This window comes from Acomys minous, assembly GCF_964271855.1.
Source record: "Acomys minous genome assembly, chromosome: 8".
Taxonomy (NCBI): domain Eukaryota; kingdom Metazoa; phylum Chordata; class Mammalia; order Rodentia; family Muridae; genus Acomys; species Acomys minous.
Genome location: NC_140489.1, coordinates 15,075,848 through 15,098,526, shown reverse-complemented (window position 1 = coordinate 15,098,526; position 22,679 = coordinate 15,075,848). Strand labels below are relative to the sequence as shown.

The following is a 22,679-nucleotide window of genomic DNA, read 5'->3' as shown; positions in this document are numbered from 1 at the left end:
TCAGAGCCATAATGCAAGTGGTGTTGATATCCATTCCCCCTGGATTATACGGGAGGCTGTGCTCAGAGCTGGGGAAGAAAGTCTGCTCTGCCCCACCCCCAGCCCCGTTGACCACAGTAAGACTTGGGGCAGGAGGAGATTCTAAATCTTCTAACTGATCACATGACTCTGACCCAGGGCTGCCACACACAGACCCCTATCCATCATCTAACACTCGATCTGATTTGGGCAACCCCTAGCAGAAAGCCTATAAAAAACGAAGGGCCAGGCACCGAGCACGTGGCCTTGTCAGTAGAGAGCTTGTCTAGCACGAAAGAAGGCCCGGGTTCGATCCTTAGCACTACACAAACCTGGCATAGTGGTACTCAGAGAGGAAAACGGGAGGACCAGACATTCAAGGTCATTCTTGGCTACATAGTGAGTTTGAGACTAGCCTGGGATACAAGAGAGCCTGTCATGGGGCTGGAGAGATGGCTCAGCGGTTAAGAGCACTGTCTGCTCTTCAAGAGGTCCTGAGTTCAACTCCCGGCAACCACAATGGTGGCTCACAACCATCTATAATGAGATCTGGTGCCCTCTTATTGGTGTGCAGGCAGAACACTGTATATGTAATAAATAAATAAATCTTTTTTTAAAAAAAAAGATAGAGAGAGAGAGAGCCTGTCGCAACCAAACAAACAAAAGAACGAAGGGCCAGCCTTTAGTGTCCATAGGCTGCCTGCCCGAGGCCAGGAGACTGGATGCAACCTGGGCTCTCATCCACTGACTCAGCCCTTCACAGTTTTTGTCCCCTCGCAATATGAGAACCATATGTCTGTCCTTTGTATCTTCAGCTTAGGCACCAGATCTGATCTCACTGAACCCCTGCCTGGATTGCACATCATGCCTGAAGAAGTGTGTGGGTGGAGCAGCTCTCAGAAACAGGAAGAAGAGACAGGTGTGTCTCTGGCACCTCTGGACCCACCAGCCCTCTCCTTCATCTGCCCTACAACTGTTGAGTGCATTTGCTCCCTGCCCTGACCCAAATAGCCATTCCGTGGCCGAGGACTGAGAAATCTCCCCCATTGTACTAGATTGGCAAACTGAGCCACAGCAATCGCTGACGATGGCGGCATGCCATCTCAATCTGAAGCATCTCTGAAGGCTCCCCAAACTCCCTTGCCTGCATCCCTCCAGAGCGTAAAGGCTTTCTTAGCCTTTGCAGTACCACTCAGAAGCCCACCCATTTACCTTCCTGTTTCACTCACAAAGCAATAGGCACTTGATCCCTGCATTTGGCAGAGCCTGCCAGGCACACTGGTCTCTAGGGTCCAAGAATGAATACACAGATGCATGCTTACTCTTGGGATGGAAAAACAAACCCCATGGAAACGGGAAAGAACTGCCAGAGTGTGGCTGTCCTCAACTAAGGCGGCAAGAGCTCCCCTACAGCAGGAACTAGGAGGAGGTGACCTTGGCACAGAGCTTTGAAGGGTGAATGACACCCAGCTAAATGTTGGGTGGAAGAGGACCACCCAGAGCATGGGACCTGGGAACCAGGAGAAACTGGCTTTGCTGGAAAGAGGCAGAGAGGGGTGGGTGTTCAGGTAGGGGAGGCAAAAGTGTCAAAGGTTATACTAAGGAGGCAAGACTAGGGGGCAAATGAGGTAAGTCTTAGGCTTCAAGGTCACCTCTCTGCGCTGCTCAGGACTGAACTGGAAGGGATAGGAGGAAAAACATAGAAGAAGAGATGAAGAGCAGAGATGGAGCTAATCTGGTATAAGCTGGTTCCCTTCCTAGCCTGATTCTAGCACTCAGGGACTGTGCTCCCCCCACCCCCCACCCCCCACCCCCACCCCCACACCGAGTAGCTCTTCCACACCCTACAGCCTCTCTGGGTCTGAGGAATTTTCCTCTGCTGAACACTTTGCAGGGCCATCTCCACATCTGATGGCACAGTCTCTGCGTCCGCTGTCCTAAGCAGTGTGTGCGCACCTCCCCTCTCTCTCGCTTTGCTACGCTGCCAAGCACGATGCTTCTTCCAAAGGGCTGAGCCAGTGGTTCTCAGCCTTTCTTTTTTGTTTTTGTTTTTGTTTTTTTGTTTTGTTTTGTTTAAGACAGGGTTTCTCTGCATAGCCCTGGCCGTCCTGGACTCACTTTGTAGACCAGGCTGGCCTCGAACTCACGTTGATCTGCCTGCCTCTGCCTCCCAAATGCTGGGATTAAAGGCATGCACCACCACACCCAGCCTCAGCCTTTCTAATACTGTGACCCTTTCAGTGCAGATCCCCATGTTGTGGTGAACCCCAGCCATAAATTTATCTTGTTGCTACTTCATAACTTAATTTTGCTACTGTTGTGAATCGTAATGCAAATATCTGATATTCGGCCTATCTACCTGATCGACGGCCCCAAGGGGCCTCTCGACCCATAGGTTGGAAACCTCTGCTGAGTTGTCAGGCGAGTCTGCATCTCTGCATCCCAGCAGGGCTTGGACACCCCTCCAGGATTCTTCATTGGAAAACCTTGCTCGCTCCCCTGGGCATCAGGCCAGGGCTCTGTGTACCTGCCCGCTCTTGGACCCTCCTTAAACTACTAGCTAGATAGACCGGAAACACAAATGGCTGACAAGTGTGTGCTCAGTAGCTTGAGCTTAGAATGAGTGGCCCCTTCTTGTCTACACAATCCGTAGCAACTCACAGGAACCAAAGGACACAGCAGGACACAGCCAGGGCTTCTAAGGGTCACGCTGGAGTCTAATTCGCGTTAGCCCTATTTCCCAGGTGGCCCTAGGAGATGACCTGAGAGCTCACTGTTAACAGCTGCTTTTAAGTAATTGTTCCCTACCCTGCTGGGCCCTCATGCACAATCTCATGCATGTGCCCTTAGAAGCCCTTTGAGTAGGGCCTGGACTGCAGTAAGATCAGATGCAAAATTTTAGGAGGGACTCCCATTCGGGGATCAACCCAGGACTTGTTGGAGCCTCGTGGAAGTACATTAAATCCTACGCCTAAGGAGTTCCCTAAGGGAAGGCTTACGGAGGGGGAGAAGCTCTGAGCTCCCAAACCTCAAATACCTGCTGGCTTTCCACAGGGCCATTCTCTTTGGTTTCCATTGGCTGGTGGTCCTCCTGGGAGGGCGGAGAACCAGGTGCTGAGGCGGATGTGGGCCCCTCAGAGTTTCCATCGACATGGGACACCTGGTCATTGAAGCTGGGGTGGCCGTTGTCAACGGGCGAGGAGAAACTGCAGCTGCTTTGGGAGCTGTGGGCCTCCTCCTCCTCCTCCTCCCTGGAGTCTGGCAGATAGCTCCCTTCCAGTCCCTCTAAGTCCACGTCTTCACTTTTCAAGTCCTCCCCACCTTCTACGTAAGCCTCCAGCACCGCGGCCAGAGGCACCTCGTAGTGCGGGTAGTAAAACAGGTCGTGGGGGATGACGGAGATCTTCGAGAGAGGCGGAGAAGGCTTGAAATCCAAGCCTTCTTCACTGTGACTCCTAAGGGTTTCCAGGCTGACGCTGGTACTCGGAGGGTTGGACGGCATTTCTCCGCCAACCATGGAGAGGCCGCCTTCTGCCTCCCCTTCCTCCTCGCTGTGGTGCCGGGAGGACTTCCTTTTGGCCTTCTCATACACTTCGGGCTTTTTATCCGCAGGTGTTTCTTCTGGGGGCAAAGCAGGACCTCGGTCTTCCTGTTCGGGGCCCGTGGGAGCAGGCTCGAGCTTGTCGGGCTCCACTTCGGAGTCAGGGGACTCTGTCTCTGCATGGGGAGACTTGGATTTCCTTTTCCCCAGTGTCTCGGCATGATTCTCCAAAACCTCTTCCTCCCCAGGTGTCTTCTCGGGGGATGACGGATCCTTAGCAAAAGCCTGGCTGGTAGAGGCAAAGTCAGCTAGGTCTCTGTTGAACTTTGAAGCCTTTAGGGGGGTGCCTTCAAAATAGTCATCTTTGCCCATAGGCTCAGCAGTCAGCAGCTGGACCTTGAGCTCAGTGGAGTTGGCCAGGATAGTGTGGTCTCCAGGGGATGGAGGAGAAGGGCTTGTCTCAGCTTGGCCGGCAGGACTCTCTACAGTGCCATTACAGAACGAGGAGTCCTGGGGAGGTTGAGCATCATGGACCATACCATCCACGCCAACAATGGCTGCAGGGACCTTGTCTGAGGCAGCTTCCGGCACTAGCCTGGTTTCCTGTTCTGGCTTCTTTTCCTTGGCAACCTCAACCAATGAGACGTGGCCATCCTGTTTCGTTAGTTCCTTTGCCGCCCTCGCGTTCTCCTCAAAGTGGAAGTCCGAGCTGTAGAAAGAGTCCTTGCTACACGAGGCATCCTTGTGCAAGTCGGCCTCAAAGTGGACGGTTTTCTTGATTGGCAAAGAGTTGGACCTCCGGCCATCCTTTCTGGTTGATAAAATGGAAGATTCTGGAGCTGGTTCATTGGTGGGTCCGGTCTTCCCTGGACAATCTTGGAGGACTTGGTCGATAATCTGGTGCATAAACTCTGTGGAGCTGTCTGAGAGTCTGTGGCTGGGCACACCACCCAGAGAGAAGCCCTTTACGCTCTCAGGCTGGTCAGAGACGAAGACCTTGGCAGGTGGCGGGTGGCTGCTCTCGTGGCTGACAGTGTACGCTCGCTCCCCGTTCTCGCTGAGGAGGAGGACCCCCCGGCTCTCCTGTTCAGAAGGGCTCTCTTTGATTCGGACAAAGGTGGATTCGATGGGGGCTTCTTTGTCTGGATTCACAAACTCTTCCTGCAGAGAAACACCAGACAACATGAAACCACAGGTTCTCCCTTCAAGTACACCTTCCGTCCTTTCCTCCAAACCCAAACAGAAAAGCCACGCTGACAATAGTTTTCATGGTCAAGTCAACCATCACAAAACGGTTCTGTCCCACTGAGGGACAAAAATGCCAGCTAAATAAAAATACGAAATACGTTTTTTCAAAACTATGGGTGCAAAGAGATATTAACACATTGGAGTGGTCAATGTACTTCAGTGAACAGTCACTCAACTACTTCACCCCTGTGCACCCAGCTAGTCGGGGAGCTAGCCTGGCTGAGGAGCCACATTCTTACTGACCTTGTGGGTCACTGTGAAAGCCTGAAGCTACAAGGGTCATGATCAAGTTGTATGATCAACTCTCATGACAGCCTCCATCCATGCCCAAATCCTATCCTTAAGTGTAATCTGAAATTCTAAAAAGCACAAGTGTGATCGGAGAGTAGTGGCAAATATTGCATTATCAGAGTGAGGAGGCTGAGGCAGGGGGATTGCCAAATGCTCAAGGACATCTGGGGCTATGAGATCCTGTCTCAAAAACAAACAAACAAACAAACCCAAACAAACAAACAAAAAGCCAACACACACACATGCACACAAATACTGATACCCCACATTATCTTTCATAATTTTAAGCCTTCTGGTAAAATTTGGTGAATGGCTGGAAAACACCACTGGGTATCTAAAGAGTCAAATCTGGATGACAGGTGAACAGCTCTGTCATTTTAATCAACTCTGGTATGGGAAGAGGTCTGTGTGAGATGTGACTGGCTTTCTGTTCCACTTGAGACCTTGCTGTATTATGTCACAGATGGCTTAGAAATTAAAATATGGCAAGGCAGGGAACTTAAGATCACTTTGTTGCCATAACCACAGAGAATGACGCAGCCTGAAGCCCAGCTGCGTCTGTCCCTTGAGCACCCAGTCAAAATGCCCCGTTGGTGAACCAAAGGAAACAAACGTACAGGCTCCAACTCCGGAAAGCGCTCTAGGAACTGGGCCACATACGTCACAATGGACTGCTCGTCAGGCATGTCAACCATGATGTCTGTTGAGAGAGACAAAGGCGTTAGCAAAGACACACTCGTTCTCCATAGAACCACAGGGCATGGATGAGGAACGGACACACACATCTCTTTTCCCCTGGAAGAAATCTAGGCTCAGCGAGGGCCAAGAGCTCTCTTCCTCTCTCCTTCCTTCCCTCCATCTACAGAACTGGGGATCTAACTCGCCACACAGCTACCTCTCCAAACCCAGAAGTGATCGCTTCGGAAGTAACCTTAATGACTCAGGCACGGAGGACTCAGTCTACAGGTGGACTATTATGCAGTCAATATAAATATGTAACCAGGAGATTATAGCAATGTACCAGCAAATACTAATATTATACACAATGAGTGAGAAAAAGAGACAAAATTATACATTTACCAAATGATAGCAATTGTGTAAAAATGTTATAATTAGATGCACAAAAAAGACTATAACATGGGAAATAAAATATTTTCTTCCTTAGACTTTTATTGTTATCTTCTCAGTTTCCTGCCTGGAAGAGCAGATGGCATATTTGTACAAATAATAGCTCAAAGGACATCGAGGGAGGGTCACTGTACCTTCTGGCTCCAGAAGCCTGGGGATGTGCAAAACATCATGTGCAATGCTGAAGGCCTTCTCTAGATTCTCCCGGGTAGAATCTTCCAGAGCCTGCTTCATGTCCACTAGGCTAGGATCGATAGCTTTGATGACAGCCAGGAAAGCCAGCCCACTCCTCCAGCTGCCTGCAAAGTCTTGGACTGCCACGCCATACCTGATGAGAAGCGGCAGGGACAGCAACACCCAGCTTAGCACAGGGACCCATGCAGCATGCACCAAGGTACATGCAGCAGCCTCTCTGGGTGAGGGGCTGGGTGCTGTTCCCCTCACCCTGTTGTTCCCCTCACTCCGCAGAGGCACCCCTGGCCCTAGCCACAATGAAATTTCCCTGAGAATTTTCCACATGGAGCAAGAGGTGTTATCCAAAAAAGCAAACCAGACCCTCGGTTCCCAAGCCTTTAAATACATAAAGAAGAGATCTTTCTACGTTGCACATGTCATTAAAAGGGGGCACACTATTATAGACACAGGCAGAAAGATTCAAGTTCCTATCTCTGCTGCTGCTATGTGACACGTCTGGCGCTGTGGTCTTGGGCAGGCACGCATCCTTTCTGAGCCCCTAGCACCTTAGTCATAAAGCAGGATGAATACATGGCAACCTCGTGTTACAGGAAGAGTGAAGTTCCCACGAGCACGGCCATGTCTAAACCTTGTGTGTGGAGCAGGAGTACAGAAGACACCTGATGGGAGTCAGCTGCCAGCATCATCTGTACACATAGCATCACAACTTGTTTTTCTTATGTGCATGTGGGGGGTGGTAGTAGCATGTGTGTGTGTGTGTGTGTGTGTGTGTGTGTATGTGTGTGTGTGTGTGTTTGCATGTGGGATATGGGTGCACCCGTGTGTGGAAGCTGGAGCCCACTATTAGGAGTCTTCTTAATTGCTACCCAGAGTACACTGACATGGCTAGTCTGGGTAGCTACCTTGCCCCAGGAGTCCTTCTGTTTCAGCCTTCTGAGCTCTGGTATTACAGATGGGCTGCCAAGCCTGTGGATGCTGGAAAAACACGCTTTGGTCCTCAAGCACTGAGCCATCTTCCGGCTCTAAAATCACAGCTTTCAAAGTGAGAGGCATGCCGGGAAGTGTGGCTCTCTTTAGTGTCCATCCTTTCCTGTCTTACTATGCTATAGGACCAACAGAATCTAACACCTTTTAGTGTGGGATAACATCAGGCTCCCAACAGGCTCAAACCCTCTAGGCTGAGCTCCTGCAAGTCTGGGCCCCTGTGACCTGCTCAGAATACATTCTCAAAGCCGGGGGACGCTGACAGTCATCAAAACAATCCTTAGGAAGGCTATGAACCAAGCCAAAGTCACCAGCTGTCACACGCACTTGTCCAAGTGCAGAGTTACGTGGGTAAGCCATAAGCAGCACAGAGCACTCTCGTCTTCCCAGATGCCACCTCTTTTTTACACTTCCCCTGGCCCCTGGCAATGATCTCTTTGGCTTGATTTATTTTTAAGCATTGCCTAGTTTTTCATAGCAATTGGTTCTAATTATTCACACTCAACGCCCTCCCCTCCATCAACTCCCCAAAGGTCTAGCCTCTGATCCATCTCTTCTTTCTAGCCACCAGGGAGGCGTGGGAAAAAAAATGTATTAAGTGGCTGTTAGGTGTGAGGTCCCAAGCTGCTCTCCCAACTTGTGTCACAACCAACCGCCTTGGAAGGCAACGAATGATGTCACCACTTAATAGGGGAAGCTTGGACAGGTAAGTGAGACACCAGCAACTGCCGCCTAGGCTGCACACAGAGAAGCTGGGATGTGCCCAAGTGGGTGTGGCTTTCTCTACACTAGCCTGGCACCTCTGACACAGCTCTGCTACTAAAAGGCCTGGCAGAAGGCTGCTAGAGGCAGGCTTAGGGAATGGTTAAGAGTGCTTGCTGCAGCTGGGCGTGGTGGTGCACGCTTTTAATCTCAGCACCCAGGAGGCAGAGGCAGGAGGATCGCTGTGAGTTTGAGGCCAGCCTGGTCTACAAAGTGAGTCCAGGATCGCCAAAGGCTACATAGAGAGACCCTGTCTCGAAAATGAGGGGGGGGGGGAAGAGTGCTTGCTGCACAAACCCGAGGGCCTGAATTTGAATCCCCAGCACCCCCACAAAAAGTCAGGCCCAGCTGTGCACATATGCAAGCCTATCATTGGAGAGCAGAGGCCAGAGAATGCTGGGAGCTTGCTGGCCAGCCTAGTGGACATTGCAAGCTTCTCATTTACTGAAAGACTTTGTCTTAAGAGAATAAACTGGAGAGCAATCGACACCTGATGCTTGCTCTGGCCTCTAAGTGTGCCTGCATGGGCATGCCCCACACAGTCGCACACACACACCACACATAAACTGGAAAGGTACATCTCGTTCCTGTCCTGATGGTTTATGTAAAGCATTGGGCCCGTGGCCACCTGGCACCTTGGCAGATGGAATTGGATCTCCCTTACCCACCCAGGCCCATGTGTAGCACTCGCAGGGCCTGGAAACAGTTTTATGGGGTATGCTACGCCCATGGTGGACACTAGTGGGCCTAAGGCAGGGGTTAGGTTGGGGAGGGGGAGACTGCAGCTTACTTCCTCGTTTTCCTCTGCACCCATGCCAGCAGCGTCTTGATGGCCTTCCTCTGGTCTTTCACTGATACCGCCACACTCCTCTCTGTGGTGGGCGTGGGTGGGTAGGAAGAGTCGGAGTCTGTGCCCCCCGAGCCAGGTGACAAGCTGGAAGATGGAGAACTCCTGCTGAGGTTGCCCGTGAGCTCCTTTATCTAGAAAGAAAAGGACAAATCAGACCGAGTGACCCACAAGGACTCCTGGCCAGTGTGTCCCTCGGACCGGTAGCCATGAGATCCCGGTTGGAGAGTCCAGCTCGTGTAGACCTTGTTCTTAGTGTGTAAGAAGCTTCTCCCCAGATAATCCCAGAGTTCTCACCAGCCTGGGCACACATGCTCTTCCTGACCAGAGTCTCTGTTTTGCTCTCCTATAACCTGTCCCTCCCAGAATGCATCCTGCTCCTCCAAGCTTCACTGACCCTGATCACTCTGGACCTGTTGCTGGCTGTCCTTTTCTTCCAGCATTGAACTATTACCATGGAGCTCATGTGAGAAATGCAGACGCCCAGGCCTGCCCCAGACCCACCTACAGATGCAGGTGGCATCTCGGCGCCGTGCCCATGCAATTCGTATGCACAGTAAATCTGAGAAGCATTGCTCAAGCTCAAAGCACACTCCTACCTACACTTCAAAACCCAGTTGTTTTGGGTATGTTTTCCTTATCCTGGTCACCCATTTGAGGTAGCTGTCCCTGCTTAGAGCTTTTACAAAGCCCTGCTCATACCTCAATTGTGATCTGTACCCTATAGCAATATGGGGTTTTTGTTGTTGTTGTTGTTGCTTTTGTTTTTTGTTTTTTTGTTTTTGTTTTTTTGAGACAGGGTCTCTCTCTCTCTGTGTAGCCTTGGCTGTTCTCGACTCGCTTTGTAGACCAGGCTGGCCTTGAACTCACAGCGATCCATCTGCTTCTGCCTCCCAAGTGCTGGGATTAAAGTGCTGGGATTAAAGGCACCATGCCCAGCTTCCCTATAGTAATATAAACTCTGTATGTCTTTGTGATTCCCCCCCCCCCCCCCCCGACCCAAGAGACAGAGCCCTCCTTCGCTAGCATCTGCAATAGTGAAGAAACTCAACAGACACATGGAAGGAGTCAGGGACGCTCAAGGCCTCCAGCACATTTCCTGGTGTTCTAGCATCTCTCTGGAAGCCAGATTCCAGAGTGACCGGGTTCTGTGCAAACTTGGTGCAGTGGGCAAATCTCTCACACCACAGCATATCTGCTGACCACCTCTGCATCCCCGGCTGGGGGACCTGAGGTTCACGTTTAAGGCTGATACACAAAGAGAGCCACCGCTCCAAACAGGGCCTGAGCATGTGGCTCTGGACAACACCCGCCCGAAAGCCTCCGCGAACCTCCCCTCCCCCCCTTTGCGGACCGCCTTCGTAACTAAGCAACGAGCCTTCCGTCTTCACTTCCTGTTTCTCATCAGAAGACAGAGGGGCCTGAACGGTGGAAACTAAGTCTCGTGGTGTCCCTCGATGGGGGCATGCCGTTCTGTGGTTAGGACACTCCTTGAGATGGCGACCGCATAGCGTGCCACGGAAAGTGGCAGCTTACCTGGAAGAAGAGGATGATGTTCCATATCAGGCCGAGGACCAATGAGGGGTTACCGTCCGCTATCTCTGCTGCATCAATGCTAACCAGCTTGACCTGGAAAGAAGCAGCTGATAAGCACAAAGCTCTGAGAAGTCCGACCTACCACCCCCCACCGCCCTAAAGCTGGTGCTGCTTGCTGACTGCCTGCCTGGTGCTATTTGTCACTGCCAAAGGCCACCTCTTGAGGTCACCCAATATGTAAAACTGTATTGATAAAAGCACATACAGTGCTTACCATGTGTGGGTACCACCCTAAAAGCCTTACAAGTACTCATGAGTACTGACTCAGTTTACCCCAACTTCAAGCCTCGTGTAGGCACTTCTCTTACTACCATGTGTCAGGAGAGCATTCAGAAAGGATAGCAGCCTACCAAGAAGAGACTTGACACCCTATGAGCATATACACGGGGTGGAGGTCCCCCTCAGTCACAGACACAGGGGAGGAGAGTAGGGGAAAAGCGGGAGGGAGGGAGGAATGGGAGGATACAAGGGATGGGCTAACAATTGAGATGTAATATGAATAAATTAATAAAATATTTTAAAAAAGAAAGAAAGCTAAATACAATGTGCCTAAGGCTGTAAAGTATGCAAAGTTGCCACAATTCTCTTTCGAAAAGGGAGGCAAAAGCCCGGGAAGGCTGTGTGCATGCCACATGCATACCGTCAACCCTCCTGAGTTAGCACACCTTTGACAGACTCAGAACCCCGACACCACCCGTCAGAAAAACCGTGACTCCAGCACTCTGCAACTACACAAAATGCCCCGCAAACTGGCTGTGTATGTGCCAACCTGAGAAACTGCTCAGAGGTGACTCGCTTATTTCACCTGTGTCTGACCACATGAAGGTGTGCCTGGTGAGCCCCTAAAGCTCCCTGCAGCATCCTAGGACCTAGTTAAGGAAGGTGTGTTTCCCCCAGACACCCGACACCCACAGTGTGCACTTCAAGTCTCTGTATGTAGATGGCAGAGGCTGATATCAAGTGTCTTCCTCTATCAGGATCCACATTATTATTATTATTATTGTTATTACATTTACTTATTATTATTATTCATTTACTTATTTTATTAATTTTTAGACAGGGTCTCACTATGTTGCCCTGGCTGACCTAGAATTCACCATGTAGACCAAGCTGTCCTGGAACTCAGAGATCTGTCTGCTTCTGCTTCCCAAGTACCAGGTCCAGCTTCCCCACCTGTTTTTGTTTGTTTTTAGACAAAGTCTCTCACTGTCCCTGCAACTCACTGATTTGGCTACACTAGCTGGCCAATGACTCTAGACATCCTCCTGTGTCTGTCTCCACCTTTCCCTGGGGGGGGGGGAAGGAGAGGAGGACTGGGGTTACAGATGCAAATCACTGCAATCATATATTTTTTTTAATGCAGGTTTTAGCTGTCAAGTATCAGAGCCCACGTCCTCTTCAGCAGCAAGTGCTTTGACCCTCTGAGGCCCCCCACTGATGGTACCCTTTGGGGCGTACTCTGCACTGCACAGAGTTTCCTGTGTGGGCTCAGGAGGGAGGGTGGGTGCCTGCAGCCATTACTTCATTCTGCAAACAGTTACCTGAGTGCAAAGGGAGGCCTCCTGCCAACCGCTCTGCAAAGGGCCAAAGAGTGAGTGGGCGAGCGAGCAGGGCTGGGCGAGCTCTACAGACTTCTGTTCCTTTGAGCACCACCTCACATAGCTTCCAGGCCAAGGAGGCTGAGTGAGCTAGTCAGAGCAATCTTTCTAACCCATACTGCGAACCTTATCCTGGGACACTTGGGGAAGGAAAACTTGGAGAGGTCATTGTACAACAGTTTCTCTCTCCGCTCTCCCTCTCCATCACAAGTCTTTAAGTGGCTTTGGCTCAGGTCTCTGATCTTATCGGCTTATTGGGGGTTCTGACTACATCAGTTAGGCCCAGGGTAGCCTAATTGAGGCTGACTGCCCAGCTCCCTGGTTGATGGGCCGTCATTCGCAGCCACTGCCAAGAAGGTAATTGAGACAACGCGGGCTCATCGCAAAGGCGGACCGGAGGCCAGGAAGGAAGTTGTCAGAGCTGAGAGAAAAACAACCCATCACATTCAGAGCCAATGCTCAGTCCAAGCTCCTCCACCAGCGCTTAGGCCACGTGACCAGTCATTTGTTGAAACTGTCTACATCCATACCTGCCTCCCTACCCCCCAGTTCTTCCTGGAAGCATCCTCTGGTTTGCAGTTTATAGAACATTCTAGTCCAGTGAACCGCAGGTACTTAAGGGACTCTGTCATTCTCATCTTCAGTGTAGTCCCCCCCACCTTCTCCCTCTCCCCCCGAGTCAGAAGCCTTCTTCCATCCTTGGTGATGGACAAACAATAAAGTCACCACGCCACAGACCTTCAGGGACAGTGTCTCCCCCTTGCCCCCTTACTTGGCTTGTTTGGCCACACTGAATACAAATGAGCCCAGTGGGTTATGGGGCCTTCAGTTCTCTTCCTTGAGCTGACAATGGTTTCCCTGCACTGACTCCTGCAGGTGGCTGGCTTCCCAAGTTAGTCCCTCCAGTGTTCTCGATGTCCCGGTTTCAAAGGTGACAAAGTCAAGGCTAGGCCTGGAGGTCCCAGAGCTGGTCCCATGGGGCAGGCTTTCAAGAAGGGTGCACACTGGCTGGCCCTAGGACCTCGGAACAACCGGTTTGGTTGTTGTCTGCACCTACTTCCCAGCTCGGGGCACTGCCACCGAGGACCCAGCAGAGTCACTGAGGCCTGTCTTTCCTGGAATTCAGGCAGTGGTACAGAAAGGGACAAGTAAGGCTCCCTAAGCAATACTGTGGATCCTGGAAATGCGACACAGCTTGCCTCTGGGAGATTAGCCTGTCCCCTCTCCATCATCTTCCTTCTAGGTCACCATTTCCCTGGAACACTTGTCCCTACCTGCCTGGGAAATAGACTCAAATGAGGCACTGAGCTAACATTCATCCACATTGGTGTATTTCTAAAAGTTTTTGTAAGAACCAAGTAAGTAAAAGAGGAGGCGGGGGGGCGGTCAGTGGTGCGCGGCACTGTAAGGTCCCTAGAGCAGACAGCTCGGAAAAGGCTCACCCATGGAGAACAGAAAGCCAGGCCTTCTCAGCCTCAGCCATGCTTTTCCCATGGCAGCACCTAGGCTCAGATTTAGCCACGGCAGGAAGGCCCTCACGTGCAGACTCCTCAGGACATATGTCCTCACCTCTGAGGGACTGAGGCTGCTTTTCACGCCTTGGAGTGCCAAGCAGCGCCTTGCCTGCGTGAATGCTCTTTCTTCCGCACCCCAACCATCTTTAAGGCTCAGGTGCATCTTACGTAATTGATTCTCCGCAATGCTAGGTGCCATCCAAATCCAGAAAGGCACTCAGATGCAAGCCTATGACCTGCCTGGGTAACTGCGGCCAGACTCACCCACGAGGGTCAACCCAACTCCAGGTCAACAGACAAGAGGAGAAGGGGAGCCTAGGCAGATGCTTGAGGCTCGTCTCCTCTCCCAGGTAGGGCTCCTTTGGAATTCAGAGGAGGCATAGCTTTGGGAAAGCAAAGTGATAACGATGGAACATAGGTGGGCAGCACCCCAAGTCCAACCAGCTCTCTGAGAAAGGCTCTGTTTCTGATCCTTGTATTGAGAGGGGTATATGATTCCCCCCACAGTCCCTAGAAGTGAGTGGGGGAGGTGAGGATTGGAAACTGGGGCCTGGTCACGCCAAGACAAGGTTTATCCTCGCTCAAGTAGAGGCTGACTCCTGAGCCCACAGGGTCAGGGACGAGCTTGTCCTTTAAATGGCTTTGCTGAGAGTGGTTGTTCAAGCCTCTGGATAGAGCATTCGGTTCAGTGGGTTTGGTGTATTTGCAGACATGTGTGAAGACCACTGCAGCAGATTGTAGACCACTTCTAAGAGCATCCCTGGACCCACTGGCCATCATCCTGCATCCCTCTGCCTCCACCAGGCTGAGCCACCACTAATCTACTCCTTTTAAAGCCAACTCCTCATCACAGAAATGTTACATGGATGCAATCAGGTAATAAGCACTCTTCATGTCTGTCTGCCTTGGTCACTCAGTACACTGTGCTTGGGGCCCTATGCCCAAATTAATTTTTCACAACCAAGTAATATTCCCAAAAGCGTCGACCTCTGGTCTGTTTCGACGTTTCAGCTCTGACATCAAATGTGCACTGGGATGTTTGTGGCCACCACCTGGTCCTCTTGCATCTGGGACTTTCTCTACTGCATGGTGACTGGGAGACAGATGCCACTTCCTCTGTGGTGACAAATGTGCTTCCCACACCTCTTGCGCCTGGCCTGTGAATGTGGCTCAGCCTTAGGCTGGACATCCACATCACTCTGCTTGGGATGCTATTGCAGTGGTGAGCATCTTCCCCAGGCTGGGTGAGAGCAGCCAGATGCATCAGGATACGGGGTGTGTGGGGGGGAGGGCATGCCTGCTTCTGCCCTTCAGCAGGTTGAGATGCTCCGGGTACCTGGCTTTCCCCAGGCTCCATCCTGGATTCTCGGGGTCCCTTCATGAGCCACTGGACATCCACCCAATTCCCTTTCTGCTGTGATAGCACACATCTGCCTGTCTCATTACACAGAACCTCAAAGGCTACTGATTCCCTCTGTGCTCACGGGGACAGATAAGTGCTGAAGACTGTTTCCACCCAGATTGCCCTGGGGCTTTGGGGATGCCACCCCTGAGCCTCCCCTGTGAAGGACAAGAAACAGGTCCAAATGCAGATCCGGAAATCTCTATGACAGAGCCAGGATGCTGCCATTCCCTCTGCCACACGGAGTGCCCTGACCTTAAGTTCCAAGAACCAAGCTGCATTCTAGCAGTCAATCCCAAAGCTCTAAGAACCAACCAGCTGCTGGCCTTCTCCCAGACTGCCTACCCTCAGGCACAAACAGGTTGGGCAGGCTGTGGAGGCCACATCTCAAACATAAGAGCTTCTCCCAGTGATTTCCCTGCACCCAAAGCTTGGGAGAGCTCGGCTATTTCCTATCCAGTAAGCCTTTTCCCACTGTACCCTAGCGATCAGCACCAAATTTCAAATCCCACCCTCGGTTCCCAGGGCAAGCTTGTGCTTACGGAGACGGGCTTCAAACACTTACATTGCTATCTTCCAGAAACTTAAGTGCTTTTGCTATGTTGTTCAAGCGAAAAATACGGTGTGATGAGGATTTGTATTCGTGCAGCTGAAAAACAAAACAGGCAGCTAAGCCAGTGCTGGTGCAGTAGCGCCCCAGGACCACAGGGGGCGCCTTTCCTTTATCTTTATCGAATGCTTTTGGAGAAGGAATCCAAATGTCACCATGACACCAGGATCCTGAGACTTGGCTCACTGAAACTGGTGGGTGGGGAATCTCAACACAGGACAAATGGGTCCAAGTGTGTTCTTCCCAACCAGCTCAGGACTTGTCAGTCTCTCCCCTTCTAAGGACCCATAGCAGCCTGCTCTTCTAGCACCAAGTGACTCTTTGCTTTGGGAAGTGAGCTCGCTGTCCGCATCACCACTCAGCTCAGCCTCCTCAGCAGCAGCAGATGTGGCTGGTTTCCGGGGGCTTGGGGGGACAACACACAGAGCCAGCTGACGGCTGCAGCTCATTTCCTGTCCTGACACTGTGGGGTCTACACAGAGTTCCATGGTGAGCGCATCTTCTCCAGAGAGTGCATGTGCTAGCCCAACCAGGAGGAACATACTGTGTGCTACTAATGGGCTATGGAGGCGAACTGCTCCCTGCAGGGTCAAAGGGGAAGGCCATTGAGGCTGACGCCATGTTTCCTGGCTTCAAAATGGGGGGGGGGTGTCTACAGAGAGTATAGACTAGGAGCTGGACCCCACTTTCTTACAAAGCCTTTAGGGGATCCTGCAGCATGCTCCCTGAAACCTGCTGAGAATGCCTCAGGCAGCTTTGCACAGCCTCCTCCCTTGAATCCACTCGTGGGCATCTTCTGGCTTATGAGTGGGAAAGCCCAGGTGAGAAAGTTAAATGGGCGTGACAAATTCCAGCCACAGGGATCCAAGAAGTAGTGCTGCCTGTCTTGTCTGTCTGTTTTTCAGACAGGGTTCCTCTGTGTAGCCCTGGCTGCCCTGGACTCAATCTGTAGAACAGGCTGGCCTTGAACTCACAGAGATCTACCTGCCTCTGCCTCCCGAGTGCTGGGATTAAAGGCGTGTGCCACCAGGCTAGGTGAGAAGTGGGTTTTTGTTTTTGTTTTTTAAGATTTTACCATATTTTCTAGTGTATAAGACAACTTTTTAATACCCCTGCCCCTGAAAAATCATCGCCAAAGTCGGGGGTTGTCTTATATGCCAGGTACTTACCTGCAGCTTGCTTCCCCTTGCTTTATATGTTGGGTGCATTTTGGTGGGGGGTGCCTTGGTCGATTCCCCACTCTGTGTGGGGAGGAGCAAGCTGCACACATGTTCCTGTACCTCAAGGAGGAGAATGTCAGCATGGATTGGCTCTCCTTAAAAGGGCAGTGTAGGCTGGCACTGGCTGTCTGCTGGCATTTAATAAAGTGCCTGGCTGTCTATGTCCTACCTGCAAATAGATATGTGCTCGAGTCTGCTGCAAGGGTGTACATTGGAAGGGGGTGGTCTTATATGGTGAGTATATCCCAAACTCTGTATTTTAACTGGAAAAGTTGGGGGTCATCTTATATGCCCAGTCATCTTCTACACTGGAAAATACAGTATTTATTTGTGTATATAATCACTCTGTTTGCATGTATGACCGCATGACAGATGAGAACATCAGACAGAAGAGGGCATCAGATTTCATTACAGGTGGTTGTGAGCTGCCATGTGGCTGCTGGGAATTGAACTCAGGACCTCTGGACAAGCGATCAGTGCTCTTAACAACTGAGCCATCTCTCCAGCCCGGGAGAAGTGCTTTTAAAGCCAGGTCCAGAGCAGACTACATCTGTCACTTTCACACAGGTATGATAGGACCACCAAGACCAAACCAAACACTCAAGCCTAGAGCCAGTTTCTCAACTTAAGCATTTTGCATTTTTAAAAATTTACTTTTATTTATATGTATGTGCGTACACACAGGTGCAGATGCCAGGGGAACTGGAGGCCAGGAGAGTCCTTTGGATCCTCTGGGGCCAGAGTTCCTGGGGTTGTGAGTCACCTGATGTGGATGCTGGGGATCAAACTCTACAAGAACCACAATCACCCTTAATAGCTGAGCTGAGCCATTTATCCAGCCCAGACGACTGGCATCTTGGGCCAGATGGATTTTCCACCTGGTTGGGGAGGAGGGCAGCTGACAATGCCTGGGGACATTTTTGGTGCTCCTAGCTCATCCAGCAACCACAGGGTGGCTTTCCTTAATTCTCAGCTGTCACTCTAGTTAGCACAGTGCTCAGTCAGCTAACTTGAACCTTCCAGGTTTAATTCTTAGGCTTAACGAAAACACTGGGCATCCATTTATTTATTTTCCTATTTAAACACATTTGCTTAAAAAAAAAAAACAACAAACTGAAACAGATATGGGCCAGCAAGATGGCTCAGCAGGTTGGAAAAAAAAAAGTGCTTGCTTTGGTTCCAGGAATCCACAATGGAAGGGTAAAACCAACTTCTTCAAGTTGTCCTCTGGCTTCTCTATATGTATACCCTATTGCGTGCATACTGCCATGTGTGTGTATAGATGCACAATAAAAAATAATAATAAAAGAAAAACAGATACACTCAATTACATATATTCATAGCAGTCATTTTCTTTAAAAGTCACTTACTTTTATCTATGAGTGCTTGTGTGTATGTGTACCACATGTGTGTAGTTCCCACAGAGGCCAGAAGAGGGCATCAGATCCTCTTGAACTGGAGTTACAAATGGTTGTGAGTCTGACGTGTGTTGCTTGACCACTGAACCTCTGTTGAGGCATCTCTCCACCTGTCTTGCCACTTTCATTTATTCTACACCAATTTATGCATATGTGTCTGTCACATGTGTGCAGGTGTCCTCAGAGCGCTGCATCCCCTGAAGCTGGAGTTTCAGGCCATTGTGAGCTGCCTGACGTGGGTGCTGGGAACAGAACTCAGGTCCTCTGGAAGAGCAGGAAGTGTTCTTAGCTGCTGACCTCATGTGATAAAGGAATGTCATTCTTCAGCATTTCCTAATACTGAGTTACACTCTGTCTGAATGTCTGCATACATTTACACCCAGCATTATGGTTGCATCTGGGGTGCTCCCCCAGGACCTGCACACTAAGGGCTTCAGGTGCTATTGGCCTATACACACTAGGCTACGGGCTACTGGCTGGTAATGAAACCTTTAGGAGGTGGGGCCTGCTGGGAGGAAGTTTGATTTTTGGAGTTATGTACTTGAAGATAACATTAGGGTCCCTGGTCCCTTTCTCTTTGCTGCCATGTGATGACAAGGTTCCCTGTTACACAGTCTATGATGAGTTGATGGGTTGTCTTTTCTCAGGCCCAAAGCAACAGGACCAAATGGCTACAGACACTTCTGAACACCTGAGGTCAAACAAACCTTTCCTTTTTTTTTTAAACATGTTTACCTCAGGTATTTTGTCACAGTGATAGAAAGCTGACGCCAAAATGAACCCTTGGTGGTAGTACTTCTTTACGAGTTTTTCCCTGCTGTGACACACATACCAGATTTCGCCCAGAGAGGACTTCTAACAACGCCATTAGGATTTTGCCATCTTGGATATCAACAAACAGGTCCGTAACTTCTAGAGGCGGGTCACACTGTGGGGCAGGAGGAAAAGAGAAAAGTCGATTAATGACCTGGGTGATCAAGAGAGCTATTTCTCGATGCAGTTCTTACTCAAGAGAGAAACTTGCAGGCTGAGGGATCATCCGAAGATACACAAGCCTATGGCCCTGGAAGGGAGCTCTGGCCAGCGGGTGTATGGCAGCTTGACGGGAGAGCTGTACAAGCGAGCGATGCAGACTGACTACAGACACAGCAGCAGGGGCTGAGTAAGCAGCTTTGGTAGCCCCGCCCCAACACAACCTCAGACCCCAAGCCTGGATCACATTCAGGTTTCCGTTTAAGAGGACAAAGAAGTGGCATGCCTTCATAGGCTCCCAGATCATAAGAGAATTCTGGGTCCTGGCTATGGCTCCGTTGATAAATTGTCTGTCTCCCAAGCATGAGGACCTGGGTTCGACTCCCTGGGGCTCACGTTAAAAAAGCTGCTCGTGAAGTTACCAAGAAGAGACTCGATACCCTGAGAGCATATACAGGGGGAGGAGGTCTCCCTCAGTCACAGACATAGGGGAGGGGAGAAGAGGGGAAGCGGGAGGGAGGGAGGAATAGGAGGAAACAGGGGAAGGGCTAACAATTGAGATGTAATATGAATAAATTAATTAAAAAAAAGCTGCTCATGGAAGCTGGGCATGGTGGAGCAGCCTGTAATCCCAGCACACTGGGAGGCAGAGGCAAGCAGATCTCTGTGAGTTCCAGGCCAGCCTGGGGTCTACAAAGCAAGTTCAGGACAATCAAGGCTATACAGAGAAGCCCTGTTTCAAAAAAAAAAAAAAAACCAAACAAACAAACATAAAAAGCTGGGCATGGCTATGCACACTTGTTATCCCAATGGTGGAAGGTGGAGACAGGAGGATCTCTGAAGCTTGCTGGCCAACTACCGTTGATGAATCAGTGAGCCTCCATACCAAGAGACTCTGCCTCAAAAACCAAGATGGGTGGATGCTGAGAACATCTGCGGCTGACCTCTGGCCTTCACATGCAGCCATCTTCTCCCCATATGCATGCATCAGCACACCCATCAAAACATGCATGCTTGCACACGCTAGGGCTCATGGGAAATTATCTAGCACAAGCCCTCACTTCAGATTTGGGAAAACTGAAGCCCAAAGAGGCCAGGTGATCATTTAATAGATATTTGGTAAAATCCCATTTTTGGGTCTTCAACCATTGGAATGAATGCAACAGATTCATGCAATAGGCACCAAAAGCCTGTATTCCTTTTTTTTTTTTTTTAAGATTTATGTATTATTATGGTATTAGATCACATTATAGATGGTTGTGAACCACCATTTGGTTGCTGGGAATTGAACTCATGATCTCCTAAGCACTGAGCCATTTCTCCGGCCCCAAGCCTGCATTCTTGAGCTTTTGTGGCCTTGGTCGGAATTCCCTCTTACCTTTGTCCAGGTTAGAGGGTGACTGGTTGTTTCATATAGCCTTAGTGACAACGGGACACAGGATGCAATGCCCCTCGCTAACTGGGCAGTGGCAGTTCTTCACAGCACACAGCCAGGGGTGGAGGAAAATCTCCACACAATATTATTAGCTCAGCCAGCACTTTCTCCTCTGGGAAAGCCTCCTTCCTTCCCTGGCCCCTTGACAGGCCTGTGTTTTACTGTTTATTAGAGAAGGTGGCATTTCCTCATCCTTTATACGAGTCTTAGTCCCCTGCCCCAGTTAGCCAAATTACAGGACAAGGCTGCCTGCAGGTGCACGCGAGCACACACACACACACACACGCGTGCGCGCGCACACACACACACACACACACACACACACACACATACACACACACAGAGGCATTTCCCCAAGGGCATCAGTGAGTTTGAACCAAAAGGCAATGTATTTTCTTTGCAAATTTTGCAGCCTCAAGCACATTCCAGGCCTGGCACGCTGCTCCTTTTTAAGAGACCCCCAACACCCCTGATGAACGTGCTAACAAAATTTCCAGGTAGAGTCTGACTTGGGACTTAAACCTGAAGGCTAATTTCCATCGGCTGTTCCTGGAAGGGCCTTTGCAGTGGCATCAGACGTGACCTTGGCCAGAGTCCAGGGTGGATGGCAGGGGGTAAGACTGAAACCACTCCAGCCAGCCCAAACACTCCCTGGCCCAGCATTCCTCGGGCTTCAGGAGTCTGTCATGGCGGGAACCACGGCACTCCCCACCTCCCCAGGGCTTTCTGCATGATCAAACTCCTTCTGTAAATGAAGGAACTTTTCCAGAAGCCAGAGACTCAGTAAATATTCCTGACAGCCTTCAAATTGTAGTTAAGCCCAATTCACCAAGGATTTCCTGGTTTTTCCTGCACATGAAAGGTTGTTTTTGAAAGTCTCAGGGGCTGGAAGCGGGCTGTTAATTTCTCTCTGCTTATTACACAGAGATCTCAGGCGCTATCTGATTTATCCTCAGAATGGGTGCTATTTGCTACTTACCTGCCCCCCCCCTCCCTGGAGAAGGGACAAGGCAAGCCTGGCCAAGGAGAATGTCCCTGACATGACAAATGCTTGTTCAAAGAGGTTCACACTGGGCAGTGCTTGAGTCTGGGGAATCTGTGGTCCAATTCTCTGTTCTTTTCAGTATTTATTTATTTTTACTATTAAGAGAGAAAGACTTTCTGGTTCAACCCCACCCCCTGCTAGGAGCCCTCAGCCAGGCTGACATGCATCAGGCATTAATTTAGGGGCTTACCAGGCTCAGGTTTGGAGACCGGCTTTCCTTTTTTGCCCTCCCCAAGCCGCAGTAATGTACTGCTTTATGAGCAATACCAAAAGGGTACCCACGCTCCAAACAACCGGCAAAGGATTTATCATGCTTCAGGTGTGACTTGATTCCTTGTCACTTTCCTTCTAGTGTCCGAGATGCTCTTGGGTGACGTGAAAGCACCATGTCACCCATTCTGAAGGAGGGACGAAGCTCAGGATATGGTCGAGTGTAAAAGTGAACCACTTCAGTCTGGGGCGGGGCGGGGGGGGGGGAGGGAGGCGCTTCCCTGCTTTCTCAGGGCTCACAGGTCCAGCCTCCCATGCAAGGAGAGCTTGCATTCTCTTCTCACTAAATATTGTTCACCTACTCGCCCCTCCCTTCTCCCCCTCTCTCTTTTGCCTGGGGATGCAGCCATCAGCTGCCTGGATGCTGCATCCCTACGCAGCAGCAGCTTGCAGACACAATGTAACTCAAAGTTGCATGGTCAAAGAACATGAGAAATAAAGGGAAAGGGCGCTGGGCTGGGGTGATGGCTCAGCAGTTTAGAGCACTGGCTGCTCTTCCAGAGGACCTGGGTTCAGTTCTCAGCACCTTCTGACTCCCTCACACAGAGATGCATACAGGCAGAACACCAATGAACATAAAACAAA

General features: G+C 50.5%; 1 protein-coding gene across 6 annotated transcripts in view; it reads right to left on the bottom strand.

The window, feature by feature from the left end:
- Positions 1-22,679, bottom strand: part of CLMN (calmin) — a 96,454-nt gene that overhangs the window by 9,569 nt on the left and 64,206 nt on the right. For all 6 annotated transcript variants that reach the window (XR_014781175.1, XR_014781176.1, XM_084792561.1 and 3 more), the window contains exons 3-9: positions 19,205-19,300; positions 15,690-15,773; positions 10,551-10,643; positions 8,958-9,148; positions 6,361-6,554; positions 5,716-5,798; positions 3,056-4,720 (exon numbers count right to left, since the gene is read on the bottom strand). Coding sequence is in view for 4 of the 6 variants with exons in the window: in XM_084792561.1 (XP_084648687.1) it covers positions 3,056-4,720; positions 5,716-5,798; positions 6,361-6,554; positions 8,958-9,148; positions 10,551-10,643; positions 15,690-15,773; positions 19,205-19,300 (2,406 nt within the window). In the remaining 2 variants the exon portion in view is untranslated. The remainder of the gene's footprint in view (positions 1-3,055; positions 4,721-5,715; positions 5,799-6,360; positions 6,555-8,957; positions 9,149-10,550; positions 10,644-15,689; positions 15,774-19,204; positions 19,301-22,679) is intronic.